Raw genomic sequence first — 21,463 nt, 5'->3', positions numbered from 1 at the left:
GCGCTGGAGGTGGTCTTAATATCCCCGCCCGGATACGCGCTGGGGCGTGTTGCACTGCAGCTGAGCCAGCGCTAGCGGCAATATGCATGCAGGACGGCCAAAGACTGAAAAATGCCGCGCCAACGGACGTGCCACTTGACAAATCGCTACGATGCACAGCTAGCGCGATATCTTGTGCCTGCAGCCGCCGACACGCCTGGGCTGTATGTAGGTCGCGATGGTTTCGGAATGCTATGACTTCACCGCGTATCCCAATGCGGAGAGACGACGCTGGACGGCTGCCCCGTGTATAAGACAGGATGCACTGCGTCAAGAACGCCACCGATAACAACGTCTTTTGATTCTGCCACGACGTACGTCAACGCTTCCAAGTGCCGAGACAGCACCATGGCGTCGCCAAGGGGGTCCCGTACGTCGCCGGGGCTCAAGGCCTCTTGCGACCTATGCCACCGAGCCAAGGTCAAATGCATCTTCGACGGCTCGGACCGATGCACACGATGCGCGAAGCACGACTACGTCTGCAGGCGGAGCCCCTCGCTTCCAATGGGACGCACTCCCGGATCGTCGACCGCTCGTCGTCGCCGATATTGCGCATGCTCCGCCGGACCATCGACGACCAGCATTGTCGCCGAAACGCCCGTCTCGATGCCGACCACCCCCGTCGCCGACATGTCGCCTGCCCGCCACGCCGGACCCTTCGACTTCGACATGATGCCGATGCTGACGCTGGACTGCGGCGACGCCGCCGACCCCTCCATCACCCCGGCCATCTCCACGTCCCCGATCAGCAACGCCGCTTCCGGCGTCTACTGCCTGTGCTTCTCCGCCATCGCCGGCGCCATGGAGCAGCTGCGGCAGTCATCTCGTCCGGACAGCCGCCCCGGCCTGGATGCCATCCTGCGCCAGAACAGAGCGGCGCTGCTCACCGTCGACCAGTTCGCGCAGTGCAACGCCTCGCACGAGATGACGCTCGTGCTGCTCGTCTACCTGCTGCTCTACCACGTCCTCGCCGGCTACAGCGCCGCCGCGTCGCACTCGTTTGCCGCGACCGAGTGCCCGCAGCGCGCCGTGCTGGGCGAGTTTGAGATCGACAAGGACGAGATTCACGTGCTCAAGCGCCACTTCATCCTGCTGGATCTGTCAAAGGTGCCTGGGATGCTGGATACGCTTGCTGAGCGCGTGGCTGCGAGGGACGGCGCGAGCTACGATCGGGCTAGTTGGTTTGTGCAGAACTTGCTGAAGAAGGAGGCCGAGGGGCTCGTGGAGACGATGGGGATGTGATTGGGCTGGAGAACGTTGGTTCAACACCACAGCTGGGGAATTTACCTTGCCAGTTCGGTACATAGGCTTGCACGCGAGAAACTTACTTTTGACCATGATAGCGCCGCATATAATTGTTTTTTTTTTTTTTTCGTTAATTTAAAGGCCGAGGAGCTGGAGCATCGCCAAAGTGAAATAAACGGAAGTAAAATGTCCCAGAAAGAGTGTAGGAAGCGAACACAAGCCTCAACCCTCCCCCTTCCCACCTTTACATCCACCCAGCCTACAGAACCAACCCAGCCGAATTCTTCTGCCTCGGCTCGCCCGCCGCCAAATAAGTCCCGTTCTTCAACAACTTAAACGCCTGCACCCAGCTCTGATTCGGCGCCATCCACTCGACATCGTAGCCCCTCTCCTTCATGAAAGCCACAGTCCTATTGTCGTACGCCCACTCAAACCTCGTCTTATTCGGCTGCAGCTGGTCGTGCATGCGCGGCCGCGCCAGGGCCTCGCGCGGCTCCAAGCCGTGGTCCAGCATCAGTATGACGTTCTGCACCGTCGCGGTGATGATGCGCGACCCGCCGGCGGCGCCGACGGCGCCGAAGACGCCGCCGCCGTCGGGGTACTCGATGATGATGGGCGTCGTGGACGAGAGCGGCCGCTTGCCCGGCAGGATGAAGTTGGCGACGTTGGGGCGGTAACCGAAGGCGTTGGTCGTGTTTGGGATGGAGAAGTCGTTCATCTGGTCGTTGAGGATGATGCCCGTTTCTGGGACCATCAGTCGCGAGCCGAATATCTGGTTGATGGTCGAGGTGGTGGATAGGACGAGCCCGGAGCTGTCGGCGGCGACGAAGTGCGATGTGCCTGGCGTTTCGAGGCTGGCGATTAGGGCTGGGTCGTAGTACTGTATGTCTTGTGGTTGGTCGAGGATCTTGCTGCGGATCTCGCCGGTCACGGCGTCGGTCAGCATCCGGTCCTGATAGCCGTCCATGCCGATGACGAAGGAGGGGTCGCCGATGGCGGTTCTCTGATATGGGTGTTAGTGTCTGTGGCCGGAGATGCTCGGACAGAATGTGCTGACCTGTGCGTAGGCGAACCGGAAGGCTTCGTCCAGTCGGTGGGTGGTGAGGTTGACTTGCTCCGGGTCTCCGATGTCATCGTACCCCTCGAGGATCTTGAGCACGCTCAGGCCGACAGCACCGCTGGAGGGCGCCCGGCCGGTCGTCAGACGATACCCTCTATACGTCGTCGATAGAGGTTCCTGTGTGATGGCGGTGTAGTTTTCCAGATCTCGCAAAGTCATGATCCCCCCGTCTTGCTGGATCGCTGCGATGGTTGTGTTCGCAATCGTGCCGTTGTAGAACGCACCGGGGCCTTGGACGGCGATTTTTTCGAGCGTATCTGCATACCGCTTCCGCGTCATGGTGTCGTTCAGCTTGACGCGTTGCCCGTTGGGGGCGAAGTCTTTGGCCCACGATGGATCGTCTACAAGGAAGCTGTTGTTCTCAACAGAGTCCATTCTCTGGACCAGGTCTTCCGACACCCGGAATCCGTCCCTGGCGAGGTTGGCGGATGGCATGACTACGTCTGTCCAGTTCAGTTTGCCCCAACGCTTGTGCAGATACTCCAGCCCCCGCAGTTCGCCGGGTATGGCGCTGAGCGCGCGGGCAAAGTCAGCTTGACCCAAGTCTTCCATTGTAGTGCTGGCACTCTTACGGCGAAAGTCCTCCCCAAACAGACAAGTTTGCGTTATGGTCGTACATGTTTTGCACCGCGGCCGCGGGCGCCGTCTCCCGGAAGTTGACGAACTCGTAGTAACCCTTGGGGCTGCGGACAATGCTGAACCCACCCCCACCGATTCCTGCACTGGTGTTAGCAACGGCTGTGTCCTGCTGCTCGCCTGGGAGCTGATCCATACCTGTGTGATACATTGCGACCACCCCTACGCAGAGGACGGTTCCCACAAGTGCATCGGCCGCTGATCCGTTCTGAGCAAGCAGGTCGATGCCAATCTTGGTGCACTCGGAACTCTCGCTGGCCACGGCACCGCGTGTTCCATCGGTCTCGAGGGGAGACGCCCATGATGACGGGGCAAGGGCGGCTGCCAACGCAAGGATGATAGTTTTGACAATCATTTTCTGTTGCAATGAAGTAGCAGAAGACGGGTTGCTCTTAATACACGAGGGGAGAGCAGAGTGCCTTCTTTATATGTAGAATACCGGAGCCATTGGCGGACGTCTTTTTTGCACTTACTCGTCCAGCTACTCCCGCGTTGCATCCCTTATCTTCCCGCAAGCTTCCATAAACTCTCCTTCTCTCCGGGTCCCACCACTTCAGCTGTCGCCCCTTCAACACCGAGGAAGTCGCCATCAAATCGGTGCAACGATCAAACGGTCCGTCGTTGCGCAATGCGCGGCACGGCGACATGGTCGGCGTCGGTATCTTTTTCATCGGCGACATGTCCCCGCCCGGGACGGAAGCCGGCTGCCTCTGTCACAGGGAGGGTATTGCAACAGAGGCATGCTAGCTGAAAGTGGTAAAAGGTCTTGCTCCGTGTGACCCTCGGGCCGGAAACCTGCACCCCACAAAGATGCACCCAATAAGAGCGCACTCAAGACCACGCCAGATATGCACTGGTCAATACCTGAACCCGAGAAGTAGGGCGCGGCCAAACTAAGCCTGGTTAGCTAAGTGCCCGCTGGGATGGGAGACTGTCCGCATCGGACCCCCCGCCGCCTGCAAACATTCCTGAAACGCATTGTCGCGCGTCCAAAATGCATCGTAAAGTGTAGACTCGGCTGCCTTTGAGAGAACATCTGCCCCGCCAGGATTCGGCCAGTCGAGATTCCTCATCTTCCCGACTCGCGGTAGCATGGCACGTTACAAGAAGTCTTCATCAAGTACTCGAGATATTTTCCGGCCTCTGAAGGGCCAATCAGCGCAAAGAGTGGCGGGTGGATTATGATAAAGCCTCGGGACGGCGAAACGACTTTAAAGGCAACCGGCTTAAGTCTAGCCAATAAAAACTCCCGCACGCCGCAATCACCCGACGGCGGCTCAGCTATCCAACTCAGGAACCTTGAATTCTTGGGGGGAACGCAAGCATCTTGTGAAGAGCTCTGGTCGCGTCACGCGCGAGTCGTGTCAGGGTGTTAGGCAGCCGCCGCTGACTCTATCTACTGAAACCCTGAGGAAAGGCTTATGAGAGGAGACTTGACTGCGGATAGGAGTTTCACATGACAGGAAGAAGCTTGGCTGCTCAAGCGCGGCACAAGGCGTAGATGGCGGAAGTGCCTTATGCACCAAAGGATCCGCAGACGGCGATACAGATGATCCAAATCGCCTACGCCTTCCATGACGGGATAACGTGAGAGGTTTCATGGTAACATCTCAGATGCGAATGGTGCCGTCGCTGCCGGTATTGATGAGGTGGGCTGTGTGCATGTTGAAAGGCACGTGGGCAGGTCGTGGAGGCGATGCTGCGGCTGTGCTGGACGAGGCTGAACGAGGCTGAACGAGGCTGAACGGCGGTGTCAGCACGTAGGTGGCGATGGAGCGCTTTGGGGGCTGTGGAGGATCGGTGTGGCCATGCGTGGGGGCCGAGAGATCCTATGACGTAGTGTTATTACACTTGGCTATGCAAGTGGCTTGGCCGGAATGCTGAGTGAGGCTGGGAAGCTGTTGCCTAAGAGTCTCATATAAGAAAGCGAACCACCTACGTGCTCCATGTCCAACATTTTCCTGCCCCGGCATATCTTATTCCAACAACCAAGTCACCCGCGACAACTTACGCGTCTACACAATATCCACTCAGCAACCCGAAAACTGTCCAGTATCGAAATGGGTTGCGGACCCTCTCGAGAATCCTCACGCAGGGAAAAATCGGCAGAAGGGCCTTTCGGTGTATCTGCGCCACGTGCTCCACGCCAACGGCAACAATACGGCAAAAGACATCATCGCCATTACGGTGGTGGTGGATACTTCGGCGGGGGGACAGCTGGCGGTGATGGCGGTGGCGGCGGTGGCGGTGGGTGCGATGGAGGCGGGGGAGGTGGAGGTGGAGGTGGATGTTAAGGACTCACTCCACACTTGCTTCTTCAACCACGCTTTTACCCGGTCTTCTGGGAATCTTCCACATACGCCAATATCCTTTCCTCCTCCCCACCTTTGAACGTCACTTGCATCGAGTTAAACCCCGTCAACCAACGAGGGACTCAGCATTGAAACGGCATTTTACCTGCTCGATCTCGACACGGTTTAATTATCGGATTACCCATACTATCATGTGTTAATCCATCACGACTATAATTCATCTTACGGCATATGCTATAGACTACTTCATTAAAGAAAGCATTCACTTCATCTTCTGATTACTAAGGGTCTCTCAGACTGCACTTGATCCAGTTGGCTCCCAGAAAGCGGACACTGCCTCGCCGCTCGATGCACCGGTGTCTTCCTCTGGAAATCGAGACACCATGAACCGGTAAACAAGTCTGGCTAGCCAAAAACATAAAGATGTGTTGTTCGTCGATTCAGTGACGTCGCTCACCGACATTGTGGGTTTGCGGCGCAGCATCTATGACTCGACCCAGGCAGAAGCGCGACTACGCTCAGTATATAACAAGACTTCCCCCATCGCTACTTAGCAAAACACCAACACTGCAAAGGGCACATGGAAAGAAAGAAAATGGCCTCCCGCGAAAAAGTCCTGCAAACCACCGAGCTACTCGAGCTCATCCTCTTCCACCTCCCGATGCGAGACCTCCTCCTCGCCCAACGCATCTGCAAACGCTTCAACGACCTCATCCGCCACTCCACCACCCTCCAACAAACCCTCTTCTTCCTCCCGCGCCCCGCATTACCATCATCCACCCCACCGGCCGCCACCACCTCGTCCCCGCCCCTCCGCTCCTTCGCCACCGGCGCCATCACCACCGAGCCCTGGGACCGCAACCCCCTCCTCACCTCCGCCTTCCCGCCCTGGTTCGACCGCGGCGTCCCCGCACGCAACCGCCCGCGCTACAATAGCCTCACCCGCCTCACCACCCTCCCCCTCGCCGCCACCCCCGCCGCGCGCGACGCCTTCCTCCGCCCCGACGCGTCCTGGCGCAACATGTTCGTCACCCAACCGCCACTCACCGCGCTCGACCGCCTCAACCGCGTGCACTCGATGGAGGGCGACGGCGCCAGATGGGGGACGCTGCGTTTCCCGCACGGCGTCACCATGGGCGTGCTGTACGACGCGACGTGCGAGGAGTTGCTGCCTTTTTATGACTGGGCGGTGGGGTTTGGCGTGCAGTGGCAGGGGGCGCGGGGGAGGGTGGTGCTGGTGGCGGAGTTTATTGCGCAGTGTACGGATGAGACGAGCGAGGAGGAGACGAGGGAGTGGGAGGGGTACTATAGTAGGGCGTTTCGGGAGATGCCGAAGATTGAGTGGGAGAGTAGGGGCGACGGGGGCCCGGTGGCTCAGGAGGAGTTGCTTTTGGATGGGGATTATGAGGCTGATGTTCCGTGGGAGAGGTGAGGGGGGCGGCCGCGCGGGATTGTGGGGAGGTCGCGTTGGGGATGGGGTGGTGGGAATCAGGCGGTGCGGCGGGCTGGTGGGTTCGCTGTTGTGTGTAATACGTTGGTAGGATTGGATTCTCTAAGCGTAGAGCCCTAGTGTTCTTTGTGAGTAAGGCCTTTTTCTGTTGGAGGCACGGCAGCCGGCCAATGTAGATTCTGGTGGGAGTGTGGGAGAAGTGTCTGGAGTAGCGGTGTGTCAGTTTGACGGGTACGGAGCCAGGAGCTGAGTGGAAATTGGAACAATTCCGGGCCTAGCGTTGATCCAACTGGTTTATGGGAATGTTGTGCAGCGGATGTTGAAAACATACTTGGCTGGAGAGACTGGGTTTCGTTCTCGTTCTCGCTCTCGTAGCAGAATTGGCTGGGATCGACGGCCTGTATTCTGATCATTTGACGGGCCTCCGAATGATTCCCGCAGAAGCTCGAACGCAGCCCGCCCCCGACCAAATCAATAAACTCAATGATGGTGTGTAACGTATTCGTCTTGGGCCAAGTGTTGAAAATTGTGGGTAACTCAAAATGCAGGTCCACTGTAGCTCCAATTCAAAGCCTGCAGTGCTGAGCGTGATAGTTGATCTAAACAGCATTGCTGAAGTCCTTTGGGACACTCCGAAGCAACTGGGATTTTCGAGGCACTCTCTCGGCTTGGCAGGATATCCAATAGGATGCTTGCGATGGTGTACTGTCTGATCCTGCCATCGTCATCCTGCCATGCACGTTCAAGCAGGTCTTGCTCTCCAAGCCATGTGGCGTGATAGTTTCTCAATGACAACGGGAACATGACAGAGTCAAGCTAAAGGAAGTAACCCATAGATCACACTTGTGCTAGAAGACGGGGTTCTTGTCTCGGAGTAATAATGTTTGGTTATGACATGCAGCTGAATCATCCCTTGCCTCGTTTGCTTTCTTTTTGGTAGCGACCTTTGATCCTGGGTTACGCTACTGTTGAATAGTGCGGGTGGAACACGGGCAGATGGAGATGAAGAACGTGGGGGAGTCGACGACCACGGTGTAAAGTAAAGACACCTATTCACAGTGAGTAAGAGCATTTACAAAAGACGACGCTGTTTGACAGTCACACATGCATTGGGGGACATACTTTCACCAATCGCATTCCACAACTGACACGATCCCGTACAGCAGAAAAGTCATTTTGGTGACATGGCTCAGGGCTTATTTTGCCACCTTGAAGCCACTGATCTAGCCACGCACCGTGCATTGAGTTCGATGGTCTGCTTACTTGTGCACAAGCCGAACACGACGCCATTTATGAAGGGCTAAGGAATATGTGATGCAGAGATGCGATCAGCGGCGGGGGCCCATTCTCAAGTGGATGTGGGCTGTCAGTATTCACAACGAAGGATTCTTTTGAGCACTCTGGAAGCAAGGGAGCCACGACTAAGCCCGTAGGTGACGAGAAATCGTGGCACTTTGGTAGCTTGGTAAAGGGGGCTTCGAAGCTAAAGATTTGCCGGATGGAAGCTTGTCATTTAGCAGCTTCTTTTCCAGCACCAGTAACTTTGATTTCCAGCACTGTCCGCTTAAATCGTAGTCAGGACTAAGAGGGAATTAATGTTGCGGTGGTACAGCTTGTCGGTCGGGAAGTTGGTGTTCGAAACTGCCGTAGCGCGAAATGTCGGGGCGGAGTTGAAGCCGCATGGCTAGAGCAAGGATGGCGCACCCCGATGCAAATCGAGTATAGCGATGGGAGGCCTTTGTTAATCTATCCTCTATTTTACTTAGTTTGTACCCACTGTTTAGATACCTGGGGCGGTGTGTGGCTGTAAGACAATAGCCGCAGCGGCGTTCAGATGTGCGGGGTAAGCAATAGGAATGGTTGACAAGGGGCTTGTGTCACAGTCAGATCGAGCTGAGGTGCCAGCCAGCCAATAGGAAGTGGAATCTCCAGAACGATCGCGTCGAGGGGGGCCGTTTCCAATCACCGACAGATGATGCTGTTCCACTCTTCGTCTGCCCTACGGCTAAGCATCCGCCAAGTTTGTCCACACCCATCCTTTTGGGAGCGCCACCTAGGCGGAGGGCCTAATGGACCATGGTGACGGTATGAAGACTCAGCTCTCTTGACGCGGCATAGTCGGAGCAGCACGTTGGGTATTTAAACTGGCCGAGACGACAGCTTCGAAAAACAACGAACCAGCAGCTCATCATCTACTCTCACAAGCATTAATCAATCCAACCATCCCACTGCTACAATGAAGACCTTCACCTACGTTTCCCTGTTCTTTGCCGGCATGGGCCTGGCCTCAGCTGTTGCGGCCCCGGCGGAGAATCTTGTCGAAAGGGCAATCCACGAAGGCGTTAGTTACAGTCCCACGTTGACGTTTTCTCTCGTGGCATCATCAGACTGACCGATATCACAGAAATGCAACAAGGAAAATGAGGTTTGCAACTACAAAGTCAATGGCGATAGCCGTCAGTGCAACTGCGGCGCTCCCACCGGCGGCCTTGTGAGTATTACCGGGATGATGTAGGGGCTGCGGTGACTGACAACGCTATAGTGCACCAAGACCGGCAACGTCTGCCACTGGAACACCAATGCGAACCCCGACAGGTGCAACTGCACTTAAACCGAGCAGCGAGACTACTAGTGGAATGGAATCTCAGGCCGTGTGGGCATGATCCTGGGCCCGTTCCATGTTGTGCTCGTCATCAGACGGGACCCGAGTGGATTTGATCGCGTCTCCTTGACAGCTGGCCAGCTGCGTCATTAGTTTAGTCATTCTCTCCATCCATTGAGTCACTCTCTATGCACCATCTCTGTGTGTGCTACGTGCGTGAGCGTGTATACCTGAATCTCAATTTGACATTCCGGGCGCTGGGTACGAGTGAAGCGTGAGGGAAGCGAACCAACACCATCTCTCGAAGACGGATGGTCACTGACTGAAAGCGTGGTCTTTGGGTTTTTGTCCCACTCGCTCCACACTCTGCGAATGCAGTCAGCACATGCATCGATTTCCGTGAAACGTGACTGTCTTCAATCAAGGTGATGTCCGTAAGAGGGAATTTTCACGCTGTCTGGAGTACTGGCCTTGCATGCTTCCCATTGGGCGAAGGCGTATAAAGGTGCCGGCCACTAGCCCGTACCATGGCGTGGTGGCAATTAGTCATCGGTTTTAGTGGAGACGCGGGCCTACCGTATAAGTACCCGATGATTCCGCGGGGTAGCCAGATTGCACCGCCGTCAAAGCGAACCTGTCATATTCTGCACCATGGCTGGACAGGGGGAACCCTCCCAATCCGACGCGAAGTCGAGGACATCAAAAGCGTGCGAAGGTACTCCTGGGCTTTCGACTGCGTCCATCTTCTCCTGCTCTTGATGCACTAATGGCGATGAAGAGTGTCGTCGTAGGAAACAAAAATGCAACGGCCTGACCCCTTGCAATGTGTGCTCTCGACGCGGCATCAGCCAGTGCAGATATCGTGGCTTCCTCAGAAACCGGGCCACAAAGGCATCCATGGCTGAGAGACGCAAGCAGCAACTACCGGCTCAAGCGGAAACATCGAGTCCATACGACACGGCATCTCACGCCACCGAGCGAGAGAGGACCAACACGGTTGACGAGATCGAGCCAGTGCCACTCCGGGAACGCATCTTCAACAATGTCCGGGCGACATATGCCGCACCCGAGTCACCTTCATGCTTGCTCCAGCTTTACTACGGGCCTTCATCAAACTTCTCATTCCTACAGCACATCCACTCGCATTTAACAGCACGACGGGCGTCACGCTCCATCAGTGATGGCAACGACGATGACCAGGGAATTGATAGATTCAAGTACAAGAGCATCGTCTTCGGAAGTGCGTCAAAAAAGGGCCCTGCCACCTCTCCGGTATTCCTCCACTACGAGCTGGCCCTGTCATTTCTGCAAAACTTCCTTTCGACCACCCACCACTACCTGCCGCTTCTCGATTCGGACCGGCTCTACGAGACATTCGAAAAGCTTTACGGTCGCAAAGGAAGGGGGGATTCCATTGAGCCTTTGGACAAAGCTGGCGTAATCGTCTCCATGGCATTGGGCGCCATGTCAACCGAAGAAGAATACTGGAGACAACGCCTCCTGACGCAGGCACGAACCGAATCCGAGTCAGTGCGCTACCACGTAAACGTGAAGGCGGTACAAGTCGCTCTGCTCATGGCCCACTGCGAGTTTGCAACCGGCCATCCAAACCTGGCATACCTTTCTCTTGGCAGTGCCGTCACCAAAGCTTTCGCTGCGGGGCTTCACAAGGGAGGCAGCGGCTCCGACAAGCCGGAGCTGAGCCATACAATGTGGAATTTGTTTTGCAATGAAAGCATCTCATGTCTCATGCTCGGAAGACCGTACCTGCTGGACCGGGATATCATCACTGTTCCCCTTCCGCAAAGGCCGTCGTTTATGGCGGCCCTGGTTCGACTCTGCACGACCATTCGGAACACACATCGGTTATACTTCCATCACGAGACCTCGACCATTGCCAACATGGTTGAATCTGCCCACGAAATCCGTCGGGAGCTCGAAGACTTCTCCAGCTGTATCAAGCAAGACGTTGGTGTGTGTATTGGAGAGTTGACTTGCCTAGTGGATGGAGAGAAGCTGGCGTGGCACGTCGTCACCAATTACCGTACGTTTCCGACTGGTTGTTTGCATAAAAGCTGACGGTAGCTTAGTGTATTTCTACACAATGATCCTTGCGTTTCGACCTTTGCTACTGCTGCAAGTTGAGCTCCAGAGGCCGAAAATCGCGGAGGAACAACTCAACGGCGAAACCGTGCCAAACACCAGCCATCACAGATGGCCTCTGCTACTCGACGCCCGAGAGCGCTGCATCAACGCAGCCCGATCCATCATCTCGTTCTCGGAATCCCTCTTATCAACAGTCACCGGCATACAAGTCCGCTCCCTCGCATCTCCTGCACAACCTCCCGTGTGCTGACCTCATATCAGAGCCTCTGCAACCACGGATATTTCCTCGAAAGCGCATGCTTCGTACTCGTTTTGGCAGCAACACACGACAGCGATGCCGCAGCGTGGTCCAGCCACATCCAATTCATCACTCGTGGCCTGGCGTCTTTGCGGAAGTTGGTCCAGCGAGAGCCCATACCCAGCGTGGTTGCCGCGCTGGAACGCATGCGTGCGAAGCTGGTTGCGGGACACGCGCTCCTGGAGCAATCAGCGACGCCGGAGCCGGTGCCCTTGCAGCAGGGTGACGCGGCTGATGTGCACTCTGGCCCTGCAGCCACGATGCAGATGGAAGACGTGGCGATGATGCCCGGCCTTCTTCCTGATCAGCAGAGCGGAGTGCCGCAAGGTGGTGGCGGCATCTGGACGGATGCGAATCAGGAGATGCTGGCCAGCGCCGCCGACGACAATGGCATTCTGGAGAATTTTGAACTGCCGAATATGGACTGGGGTATCGATTTCTCGTTGTTGGACGTCGAGGAGTTTGTTTCGGTCATGGGGATTCAGCCCGCGTTCAACAACTTCCATTAGCCGCCTCTGATAAGTTTTGGAAGCACATAACCTCCCCCAACATGGCACATGAAACCAAAGTGTTTGCAACAAAATCCAGAATTCGAACTATTGACCAAAAAGCCTGCTTTCACACAGACTGCTCGGGTTCAGAATGGCCGGCTGATTTCTGAAGAGAATCACTTGCCGCTGCGGCTATTGCTGAATACTTGCACTTCCTCCGGATTCTTTCGCCAAGGCGGTAGAAGAGAAAGGGGAACGGTAAGCACAGGAGCGAAAGGAAGGCCGGAATTGTCGACGCCCAATGGATACCTGATAGACACAGCGACGTCAGAGGAATTCAAATTGAACCATACGGACAGCGAATGTGGTTGCGTACCGAGACCGTCGTACATTTGCCGTGTGAAGAGCGGGAATACAGCTCCGAACACGGCCCTAAACACCGAGTTTGCGGCCAAGACGGATGCCGCGTAGATGGTGTATGAGTCCACAAGGTAGTTCATGATTGCTGTCCGGGAGTCAGCAAGATTCCATTGCTTATTCGCGTCGAACCTACAAAGAAAAACGAGAACCATGGCAAAGCCAAATGGCGCTCCGGCTATGACGCTTGGAGCCCATGGCAGCTCAGGGCCGTTGGTCCAGGCGAATATGAACAGGCCGACAGGGAGTGCCACTGCGCCCACCAGCCCCGGCGGCAACCGAGCCTCGGGCGGCGCTTTGCCGTTGTTTTCGTCCAGAAGGCGCATGTAGCGTGGGTTGTCGACCCAGATGTTGTACGCAACAGACGCCAGCATCCCGATTGCGACTCCGATGAAAGGAAGGCCAGCGACTCCGGGAGTCCAGCCGCGGTACTGCTGGTACACGATTGGATATGCACCAAAGAGCATGTAGAGCGTTCCATAGATGACGGCCATGTAGAAGCTCAACAGGAAAACAATGGGCTCTCGGAAGAGGAGGATCCAAGGTCTCGAGAGATTGGTGTACAGTGCATCCTTGAGAGATGCTGGCTTGTTCTCTGTCTCCGTCTCCGCTTTGCTCAGGTAAAGCTTCCCGGTCAGTCTGCTCAGCTCGGCTGCTCTGCGCCTCAGGAGAACTGGGGCATATGTCTCCGGTACCGCAAGCGAGACGAAGATCCAGACCACGCCCGAGAAGATGGTCATGACGCCTTGTATCCATCGCCAGCCTTCGATCTCGCCCAGAAAACCGCCGACTAAAGGACCAATGACTGCAGTCAAGTCTTAGTCACTCGTCTTGCCATCGTTGCCGAAGAACCAGCAAATGACTTACCAGGACCCATGAATGGCGCGACCGCGAAGATGCACATTGCAAACCCTCTATCTCTGATGTTAAAAATGTCTGCAATGACCCCGCCTGCGTTGGTGAATGGCGAGGCGCCAAAGGTCCCACCCAGGAAACGTAGTATCAAAACCGTTTCGATGTTGCGAGCAGCTGCCGTCCCCGCGTTGAAAGCAGTCAATGCCGCAAAGGTTGCAAAGAACACAACTCGTCGGCCGTACATCTCGCCCAATGGCGCCTGGAACTCTGTCAGCTGTGTTTGCTTCGAAGGGAGCTTTTTGTAATACCCATATCAGAGGCCCTATGCCAAACCCCAGTACGAACAGGGAAAGCCCCACTGTTGCCAGCTCATGGCTGGCGCCGAGATCCTTCTCGATACCTTCAAGACCTGTTGCACGAATCGTTCATTCAGCATGCGCTTTGGTGCCGAGTGAAGAAAGGATTTGGAGGTAGAGAAAGGATATGTGTGGTGTATGCGGGCCTGGGTTGGGTTCAATATCGAGCTTCTTACCTCCCGAGTATGCAGACGAACAGAAGGATACGCAAAGCGTAGTTGAAGCAACGCTGAGTGCAATAAACCACTTGTACCAGCTCTTCCAGAAAAGAGGATTGCCGGGGTCATTTACAATCCACTGTACGACGAAGGCGTCGCCTGGAATTCCGTTTCCATCGTACTGCCAGTTCAGGACAGCGGTAGTGACAGGCGCTCCGTTTGCCAACGCAGGTCGTTTCAGAAGGCGAGTTGGGCGAGGTTGCTTTTCGCCAAGTGTTTTGGGCTCGCCCATAGCGGCCATGCCAGATGCAGGCGCTGGACGCAATGATGACATGATGCAGGAATGACTCAGTTGTGTTCAGGTCCTTGCTGGTGTAGCACTCGGTTGAAAGTTGAGAAGGGCGGTTCAGAGCTGTGCAGTCCGGCCTGGTTGCGGATGGACTTCATTTCGAGCAACGTCGCCGGGCGACCTTGTGGAGAATGAAGATGGTAGTAGGAGCTCCAACTGGGAGTTGCGCGATATTACGGGCAGTCGGATGCGCGTTTCCGTTCCTAGCGTGTCAATGTGGAGTTACGGACTACCTGTTCGGGGAGGTGTCGGATGTATAACTTCTGGGCCTCGGCTATATAGACGCGTGAGGAGTCAGCGGCCAATCATGTGCTTGGATATATATCCGACCCAGAACGTATAGCCGACCTCGGTCCGCACCACGGCCCCCGTAGCGTGGAAGGCCTAAGCCCAAGGTTCTTCTAGGAGCCGGAAGTAAACAATCTAGGGAGACGACTAGTCCGTTCTTAATCTCAATCGAACGAAAGACCGGACCTCCTACGTAGATCCTCGAACTACTTCTAGGAGGAGGCTCCACATGGCTCGTCAGCGGGCCAAGGATCCACAGTCCGTTGCCCACCTAACGGCTGAACGGGAAGATGGGGCTTCATGCAATGTGGTACTGTTGTGCAAGGGCCGATGGATGCATATAAGAAACAGCGCCGGACTTTTTTCGACCACCACATTTCCTCCCCATCATTTCAGAGCGAAACTCGTCCGAAATCATGAACACTCTCTACGTACCCAGCACGGCCAAGGTGGCGTTCGTCAGTGGGGCCAACGGCATCAGTGGCCACGCCATCGTGGAGCAACTGATCCGGAAGCCCAAGACGGAATGGTAACTTGATCCTCGCACGCCTATAAACCCCTTGGCAGACCGAGCGGACTGACCGGCATATCCATTACAGGCGCAAGATCGTCATTTCGTCCCGTCGTGCTCTGCCAAACTACTGGATCGATCCTCGGATTGAATTCGTGGCCGTTGATTTCCTGGACGAGAAAGAGAAGGTTGCAGCAAAGTTGGAGCACGTCTGCAGAGATGTGACCCATGCCTTTTACACCTCGTACATCCACACGGATGATTTCCAAAAGCTAAAGGAAATGAACGTCCCTCTCTTCAGGAACTTCATTGATGTTGTGGATGCCGTATGTCCCAGCCTGGAAAGGGTTTGCCTCCAGACCGGCGGCAAGCATTACGGTGCTCACCTGGGACCGGTCCGGGTTCCCTTGACCGAGGACATTCCTCGCTATGACGATGAGGGCTTCAACTTCTACTACCCTCAAGAGGACTACCTTTTCGAAGTGCAAAAGAGGCGGGGCACGTGGTCCCACAACATCATCCGCCCCAATGGAATCGTCGGCTTCACCCCTCACTGTAAGTGCCCAGTTCTCTGCAGCAATCTGCGGCTCTTTGTGGCTGACATAAGCGTTATTTTTACCTCCGAATAGCCAATGGCATGTCTGAGGCATTGACTGTGGCTCTCTACTTCCTCATCAACAGGGAACTCGGTGGAGACGGAATGTTTCCGGGTAACAAGTACTTCTACGACTGCATTGACGACATGTCGTACGCTCCAAGTATCGCCGACATGTCCATCTGGGCGGTGACGCAGGATCACTGCAAGGACGAGGCTTTCAATCACACCAACGGTGATGTTATCGTGTGGCGATACTTCTGGCCCCAGTTGGGCAAGTACTTCGGGCTGAACGTAAGGAACCAGTGAAAGCATACTGAACCGACCTTGCTGACCGTCCACAGGTTGCGGATCCCAAATTCGAAAAGACCAAGGAGAGAGCAAACACGTTGGACAACGAAATCGACATGTACGAATGGGCAAAGGACAAGAAGCCCGTCTGGGAGGCGATTGTCAAGAAATATGGCGGGAAAGCCGAAGCCATCGAATGGGGCACCTGGGGCTTCTTCATGTGGGCGACCGGAAAGAGCTGGCTCACCATCGGAACGACCGCAAAGGCTCGCAAATTTGGCTGGGGCCGCATCGACGATACGTACGAGTCGTGGATCGAGACTTTCCGGTCTTTGGAAAATGCTGGAATCATTCCGAGGATCACGGATATCCCTGCAAGCAAGTAGGAGTGTGCGGGCAATGTGAATAACTCATGATCAACGGAGAGGGAAAGGGATAGAGGAAGCATAGATAGGAGGCGAGGCGACAACTCGAATCAAAGAAACGTAGCCGTGATTCGGTCGAGAGCCCGAGGGCTAGTTCCGATAAAGCTTAGACTGAACAGCAGAGCTTGTCTAGGCTATGGCATGTCCGTGTGTCCCTGGTCCGAAATGGCGAGTCAGGCACTCTTCTCCGTTGGTGCCGTACTTGGACCTTGCACCCTGCTCCACATGCAATCCTATATGAAGAGTCCATGGCGCCGTCACCTCGCTCCCCGCTTGTTGCTGCTTCCACACCGTCGAGAATGTGGACCTCTCTTGTCTGTCAGCTCCTCATCCTCTCGGGGGCTCGCGCCACCCGTACCAGCATCCCCCGAGCCTGCGATGAGCCCAGTGCTGCAAACATAGCCTGCGTGGCTCGGTACGACTCCGTAATGAACTACCCGTTCTCTTCCCTGGCGGGAGGAGAATCCACGACGACGACGACGAACTCCTCCTCCGACCTCTCTTCTCCTGCCGTTCAAAACGCGTCCTTCATCGTCTTCGACGCCCGCGGCCGCGAGATCCTCGGTGCCGCGCCCTCTCTGGAGCACATCTTCACGACGACCCCAGGCCTGATCCAAGAAGCCCCCGTCTACGTCCCGGAGCTGAACGCCATCATCTTCTCCACCTTCTCGCCCGACGTCTTCCCGCAATCCATCATCTACCTCAACGGAACCCAGCCCAGACTGTCCACCTTCTACGCCGACCCCCCAGTCTGGGGCGTGAACGGCGGGCGTTACCGCGACGGGAAAATATACTGGGCCGTGGCAGGCTCGGGCGAGGCGCAATCGCCGAACAAAACCGTGGGCCAAGCACCAGGAATCTACACGCTGGACCCCATCACGAAGAAGAGCAGCGTGCTGCTGAACAACTACTTTGGCGTCCAGTTCAACAGCCCAGACGACCTCGTCATCGACGACAACGGCGACATCTTCTTCACCGACCCCTGTAAGCCGCACTCCACACACTCACACACACACCCTTCTAACCCCACACACAGGGTACGGCTGGGCCATGGGCTTCGCCCCCACGCCCGCCCTGCACCCATCAACATGGCGGTTCCGGCCGTCGACTGGCGCCGTGTCCGTGGTCGACAACACGGTGGACCAGCCCAACGGCATCGGCATGGCGCCCGACGGCGCGAAGCTGTACATCACCGACACGGGCAACAACATCATCAACGCGTCCGTCACGGGCATCGTGTACAACTCGACCAACACGCACTGCGTGTGGGCCTTCGACGTCAACAGCAGCCCCGCCGGGAGCTGGTGCGGCAACAGGCGGCCGCTGTGGTGCACCGAGGCCGTCGGGCACGATGGGTTCCATGTTGCGGGGAATGGGTATCTGGTGGGGGCGGCGGGGACGGGGTAAGTATCAGGATGTTCCTGCCGGTCGGCTTTTTTTTGAACGAGGAAGGCTGACTTTGAGTGTGATAGGGTCGACGTCATTAGCGAGTGGGGAGAGCTGCTGCTGCGCATCCAGACGGACTTTACGGTGAACAATGTCCAGTTCGCTGGCCCGCAGCTGGACGAGCTGTGGCTGTTTGGGATGGGCAGCATATCGAGAGTTCAATGGAACTTGACCGGGATGCCGTATGCTAGGAGCTAAGTGTATACGAATGCCTTACGGAGCGCAGTAGAAATGCTGGCAGTGTTAAGTCCCCCATAGTTTAATAGGCCTAGAAGCACCTAATTTAATGCCACATGATGTGTTCTACGTACATTCATACGTGTGTTAGCCAATGAGAAAGAACGTAAAAGGCTAAGCCCTGCTTTTGAGTAGATCGTCCTCCGCATTGGAGCGCATGAAGAAGATCAATCTTGCCGGTTCCCAAATCTGCTAATGCCAATTGGCTCTCCATAGTGCTTCAGTAGGCCTGGAGCAGTCTCCGTTGTTGATACTGCATCGCCGTGACATCATCATACGCAGCCGGTGTGTTTTCGGTGACGAAGCGCTCAAGCGGGCCCACATTGGCCTGGCGATCGGCCTTGCAGAAGTAGGCAATCGAGTACCGCTCAGGGAGCACGCCGCTCTCCAGGCTCTTCAGATGGGCGGGCGTGGTGACGCGGTGTAGACCGGCGGGGATGAAACCGTTGGTCCAACGCTGAAAGGTCTCGCTGATGTTGACAACGAGCTCGCTGGGCGCGCCGCGCGTGACGGGTAAGAAGGCGTCGTTGCCGCCCCGGGTGCGGTCTTCGATCTCGAGGCCGCCGACGCTGTCTTGGAAGAGCAAAGTGATGACGCCAAGATCGTAGTGGGGCCATATCCGGCTCTTCTGCCCTCTCCGCATCTCCTCGACCGAGATGGACGGGTAGTGGTTCAGTCGGAACTCGCTGGCGTCGTTGCTGACCATGCCGCGGAAAGCTCCGGCCGGGAGATTCAAGGCCTCCTCGAGCGCGCTCAGGATATCGTCACTCACGCCCTTGAACTTCAGGAAGGCGGCCTCCATTTCTTCTCTGAAGCCTGGGAGCTCGGCCTCGGCTGGCCATTTGTTTGGATAGGCCGTGTCGGTTGTTGGACCCTGGTCGAAATGCTCCTAAATTCGTCGTTAGCGAATGTCTTCTCCTAATGTAGAGGAGCTCACTCTTGCATCTTGGCGCTCGGTATCGAAGCCATTGTTCTCCAAGCGTCCGAACAGCTTCGTCGTGTTCTCAGACCCAATGCGCGACCAGCCTCTCTGCGGCTCGGGCCCCGGAATGTGTGCAATCGCCGTCTTGGACTCCGGTGAGATTTTGAAAAACTTCTTGCTCTAGAGGAAATAAGCATGAGCGCCTGTGGACTGAAGCAGAGGATTCCAGGCTACGAACATGGCTAAACAGTCTCTCTACATCCTCTTCGGAGAAACCGTGGCCGGTGATCTTGCAAAATCCCGTTCGCGCCAGATCACCGAGCAACTTTGTTGTGAACTCATTACGCTTAGAAGCGCTGCCAGTGATGAAGTCGGACAGGTTGAGAGGTGCGAGATTCAAAGTCATGGCGTTTGAGCTTTGGTATGCTCTTTCTTCCGTCTGTGTCGATGGGTGCCGCTGGCTGTGATGCCGCTCGTCTGAATCATTTAAATGGGCGAGACCACCTCTCAGCAATCATCACGCCTTTAAGACACCATTATTCAATCGAAGTGGTGCTTCCTTACCGCTGAAGCGCTGAATATTCCCGTGTGCAGCGGATAATTCTTGCGGCTGCACAGTCGTGACTGATTTACGTAAGCCATTGCATATTATGGCATAGAATCACGTAATTGGCACTGTCATTACGTGCAAAGTGACACATCCATCACCAAATTGACCATAATGAGACTACCATCATCGTCTCTCTGTCGTTATGCACATTCCCGATCGAGGCGGTGCTTATTCTACGATGGTTTCAACACTCACTATTCCCCTGCCATCCCAATGAATCAGTATGTCTGACAACTCCCTATGCAGTTCACAGACATGGCATCGCCTAAAGCTCATCATGTTCCTTTCCGAGCACACATGACACACATGGGGGGCACGCGATAGTGTTGCACTATGACTGCTCATAGTCGAATAAATCGTAAAGCCCTGCGTCATCCGTACTAATGGGTCCTGTCCTGGTTTTTCCACCCGTGGATCCTACAACGAGGAAACCAAACTCCAGCAATACTCTGGACTTGTATCCGAAATCCACGTTTGAGTGTGTTGTTTGAAAGCATAGCACAGAGAAAGACAAGCACTTTATGATAATCAGATAATTTCTTTGTAGAGACAGTATAGCCCCGATCCCGACAGCCAAGCCTCTGCGCAGCAATCAATACGTCTTCTCCACCATGCGCTGATTGTACTCATGTGCAGTAACGTCTTCGTCGAACCGGGCCGCCTTGTGCTGCGAGAACTCCGGGAAGCAGCGAAGTGACGCATGGCGGTTCGCCTTCCCAAAGAACGCGACCGACGTCCTCGCAGGAACGACGCTGCTGCCGCACTTGACGTCTTTCAGCGCCGTCGGAAGGGTCACGCGATGGTTGACGGAGCATAGCTCGTCGTTGGTCCACCGTTGAACCGTGTCGCCGACGTTGACAATCATCTCCATCTTGCCCTCCTTCTCCGCCGTCACGGGCAGAAAGGTGCCCAGCCTCCGCTGATCCTCAACCTCCAGCCCGCCCGTAGAATCCTGAAAGAGGAGCGTGAACGTTCCAAAGTCCGTGTGCTCGGCGATTCGCGTCGTTTTCCCGTCCCGCAGTCTGTCAATGTCGACGCGGGGATACCTCGTCAGACGCAGCTCTGTCTCGTTGCGATTACATAGTGAGACCAGACGGCCGGTGCGGAGCGCGAGGCCCGTTTCGGTGGCGGCGAGGAGCTGCATGTGCATGAGGTGGCACTGCTCAAAGAAGGCTTCCATGAAAGTACGGAAACCTGGAATGTCCTGCTCGTCGGGCCAGATGTTGTCGAACATGTCGTCTTTGGCATTGCCTTGATCGAACGTCTCCTGTCCCCCATGCGTGTTTGCAAATGGCTGAATTCATGTCCAAGTTGCGGGACACTTACCTTCAGGTCGTTTACCTGTGGAGGATTGGTCACGTTCTTCTGGAAACCGGTGATACCGGCGAGCTTCTCCTTGCCCAACTTGCTCCAGCCTCGATGAGGGTTCGGTCGCTGCGGATGCTCGCACTTCAATTTGCATTCTTCGGAAAGATCGAAGAACTCGTCGGCCTGGGAAGAGCGTAAGATTCATTTTCAAGGAGGCAGGCGTAGAAACTCGCCCGTTCGAAGATTTCCGCAATCATGTGATCGGGAACGTCATGATTGATGAGCTTGACGAAGCCTTGTGATTTGAGTGCCTCGATGAAACTCTTGCAAAACGCTTCGGACTGCGTCTGATCCCCCCTAGTGAAAAGCGAAAGATCCAACGTCGCCAGTGTCATC

At 55.8% G+C, this 21,463-nt stretch overlaps 9 protein-coding genes across 9 annotated transcripts; 5 read left to right on the top strand and 4 right to left on the bottom strand.

Moving 5' to 3' along the window:
• Positions 1 to 387: 387 nt before the first annotated feature.
• BKCO1_27000114 (zn-c6 fungal-type dna-binding domain) lies at positions 388 to 1,281 on the top strand (the record flags this gene model as incomplete). The annotated part of the gene is made up of 1 exon (XM_020273521.1): positions 388 to 1,281. One exon carries the CDS (start codon positions 388 to 390, stop codon positions 1,279 to 1,281), a length of 894 nt encoding a protein of 297 aa, XP_020130051.1.
• Positions 1,282 to 1,543: 262 nt separating this feature from the next.
• On the bottom strand, positions 1,544 to 3,395 carry BKCO1_27000113 (gamma-glutamyltranspeptidase; the record flags this gene model as incomplete). Its single annotated transcript, XM_020273520.1, has 4 exons — positions 1,544 to 2,287; positions 2,342 to 2,915; positions 2,977 to 3,121; positions 3,179 to 3,395. 4 exons carry the CDS (start codon positions 3,393 to 3,395, stop codon positions 1,544 to 1,546), a joined length of 1,680 nt encoding a protein of 559 aa, XP_020130052.1.
• Positions 3,396 to 5,932: 2,537 nt separating this feature from the next.
• On the top strand, positions 5,933 to 6,784 carry BKCO1_27000112 (f-box domain protein; the record flags this gene model as incomplete). Its single annotated transcript, XM_020273519.1, has 1 exon — positions 5,933 to 6,784. The coding sequence occupies one exon, from the start codon at positions 5,933 to 5,935 to the stop codon at positions 6,782 to 6,784; it is 852 nt and encodes a 283-aa protein (XP_020130053.1).
• Positions 6,785 to 9,038: 2,254 nt separating this feature from the next.
• On the top strand, positions 9,039 to 9,413 carry BKCO1_27000111 (uncharacterized protein; the record flags this gene model as incomplete). Its single annotated transcript, XM_020273518.1, has 3 exons — positions 9,039 to 9,143; positions 9,207 to 9,293; positions 9,345 to 9,413. The coding sequence occupies 3 exons, from the start codon at positions 9,039 to 9,041 to the stop codon at positions 9,411 to 9,413; spliced, it is 261 nt and encodes an 86-aa protein (XP_020130054.1).
• An 888-nt stretch (positions 9,414 to 10,301) lies between these two features.
• BKCO1_27000110 (c6 zinc finger domain protein) lies at positions 10,302 to 12,317 on the top strand (the record flags this gene model as incomplete). The annotated part of the gene is made up of 3 exons (XM_020273517.1): positions 10,302 to 11,448; positions 11,495 to 11,718; positions 11,772 to 12,317. The coding sequence occupies 3 exons, from the start codon at positions 10,302 to 10,304 to the stop codon at positions 12,315 to 12,317; spliced, it is 1,917 nt and encodes a 638-aa protein (XP_020130055.1).
• Positions 12,318 to 12,426: 109 nt separating this feature from the next.
• BKCO1_27000109 (mfs multidrug transporter) lies at positions 12,427 to 14,377 on the bottom strand (the record flags this gene model as incomplete). The annotated part of the gene is made up of 6 exons (XM_020273515.1): positions 12,427 to 12,608; positions 12,676 to 12,804; positions 12,853 to 13,521; positions 13,584 to 13,830; positions 13,880 to 13,980; positions 14,104 to 14,377. The coding sequence occupies 6 exons, from the start codon at positions 14,375 to 14,377 to the stop codon at positions 12,427 to 12,429; spliced, it is 1,602 nt and encodes a 533-aa protein (XP_020130096.1).
• A 761-nt stretch (positions 14,378 to 15,138) lies between these two features.
• BKCO1_27000108 (nucleoside-diphosphate-sugar epimerase) lies at positions 15,139 to 18,188 on the top strand (the record flags this gene model as incomplete). Its single annotated transcript, XM_020273514.1, has 7 exons — positions 15,139 to 15,251; positions 15,322 to 15,788; positions 15,863 to 16,122; positions 16,173 to 16,501; positions 16,678 to 17,528; positions 17,581 to 17,947; positions 18,017 to 18,188. The coding sequence occupies 7 exons, from the start codon at positions 15,139 to 15,141 to the stop codon at positions 18,186 to 18,188; spliced, it is 2,559 nt and encodes an 852-aa protein (XP_020130118.1).
• Positions 18,189 to 18,447: 259 nt separating this feature from the next.
• BKCO1_27000107 (gibberellin 2-oxidase) lies at positions 18,448 to 19,555 on the bottom strand (the record flags this gene model as incomplete). The annotated part of the gene is made up of 3 exons (XM_020273513.1): positions 18,448 to 19,116; positions 19,165 to 19,329; positions 19,388 to 19,555. The coding sequence occupies 3 exons, from the start codon at positions 19,553 to 19,555 to the stop codon at positions 18,448 to 18,450; spliced, it is 1,002 nt and encodes a 333-aa protein (XP_020130125.1).
• Positions 19,556 to 20,351: 796 nt separating this feature from the next.
• On the bottom strand, positions 20,352 to 21,462 carry BKCO1_27000106 (clavaminate synthase-like protein; the record flags this gene model as incomplete). Its single annotated transcript, XM_020273512.1, has 3 exons — positions 20,352 to 21,026; positions 21,086 to 21,250; positions 21,337 to 21,462. 3 exons carry the CDS (start codon positions 21,460 to 21,462, stop codon positions 20,352 to 20,354), a joined length of 966 nt encoding a protein of 321 aa, XP_020130124.1.
• Between the last annotated feature and the right edge of the window lies 1 nt (position 21,463).

The sequence above is a fragment of the Diplodia corticola genome (genome assembly GCF_001883845.1).
Source record: "Diplodia corticola strain CBS 112549 chromosome Unknown scaffold27, whole genome shotgun sequence".
NCBI classification, from domain to species: Eukaryota; Fungi; Ascomycota; class Dothideomycetes; order Botryosphaeriales; family Botryosphaeriaceae; genus Diplodia; species Diplodia corticola.
Note: the sequence above shows the minus strand (reverse complement) of the source record. Positions and strands in the feature narration are given on the sequence as shown.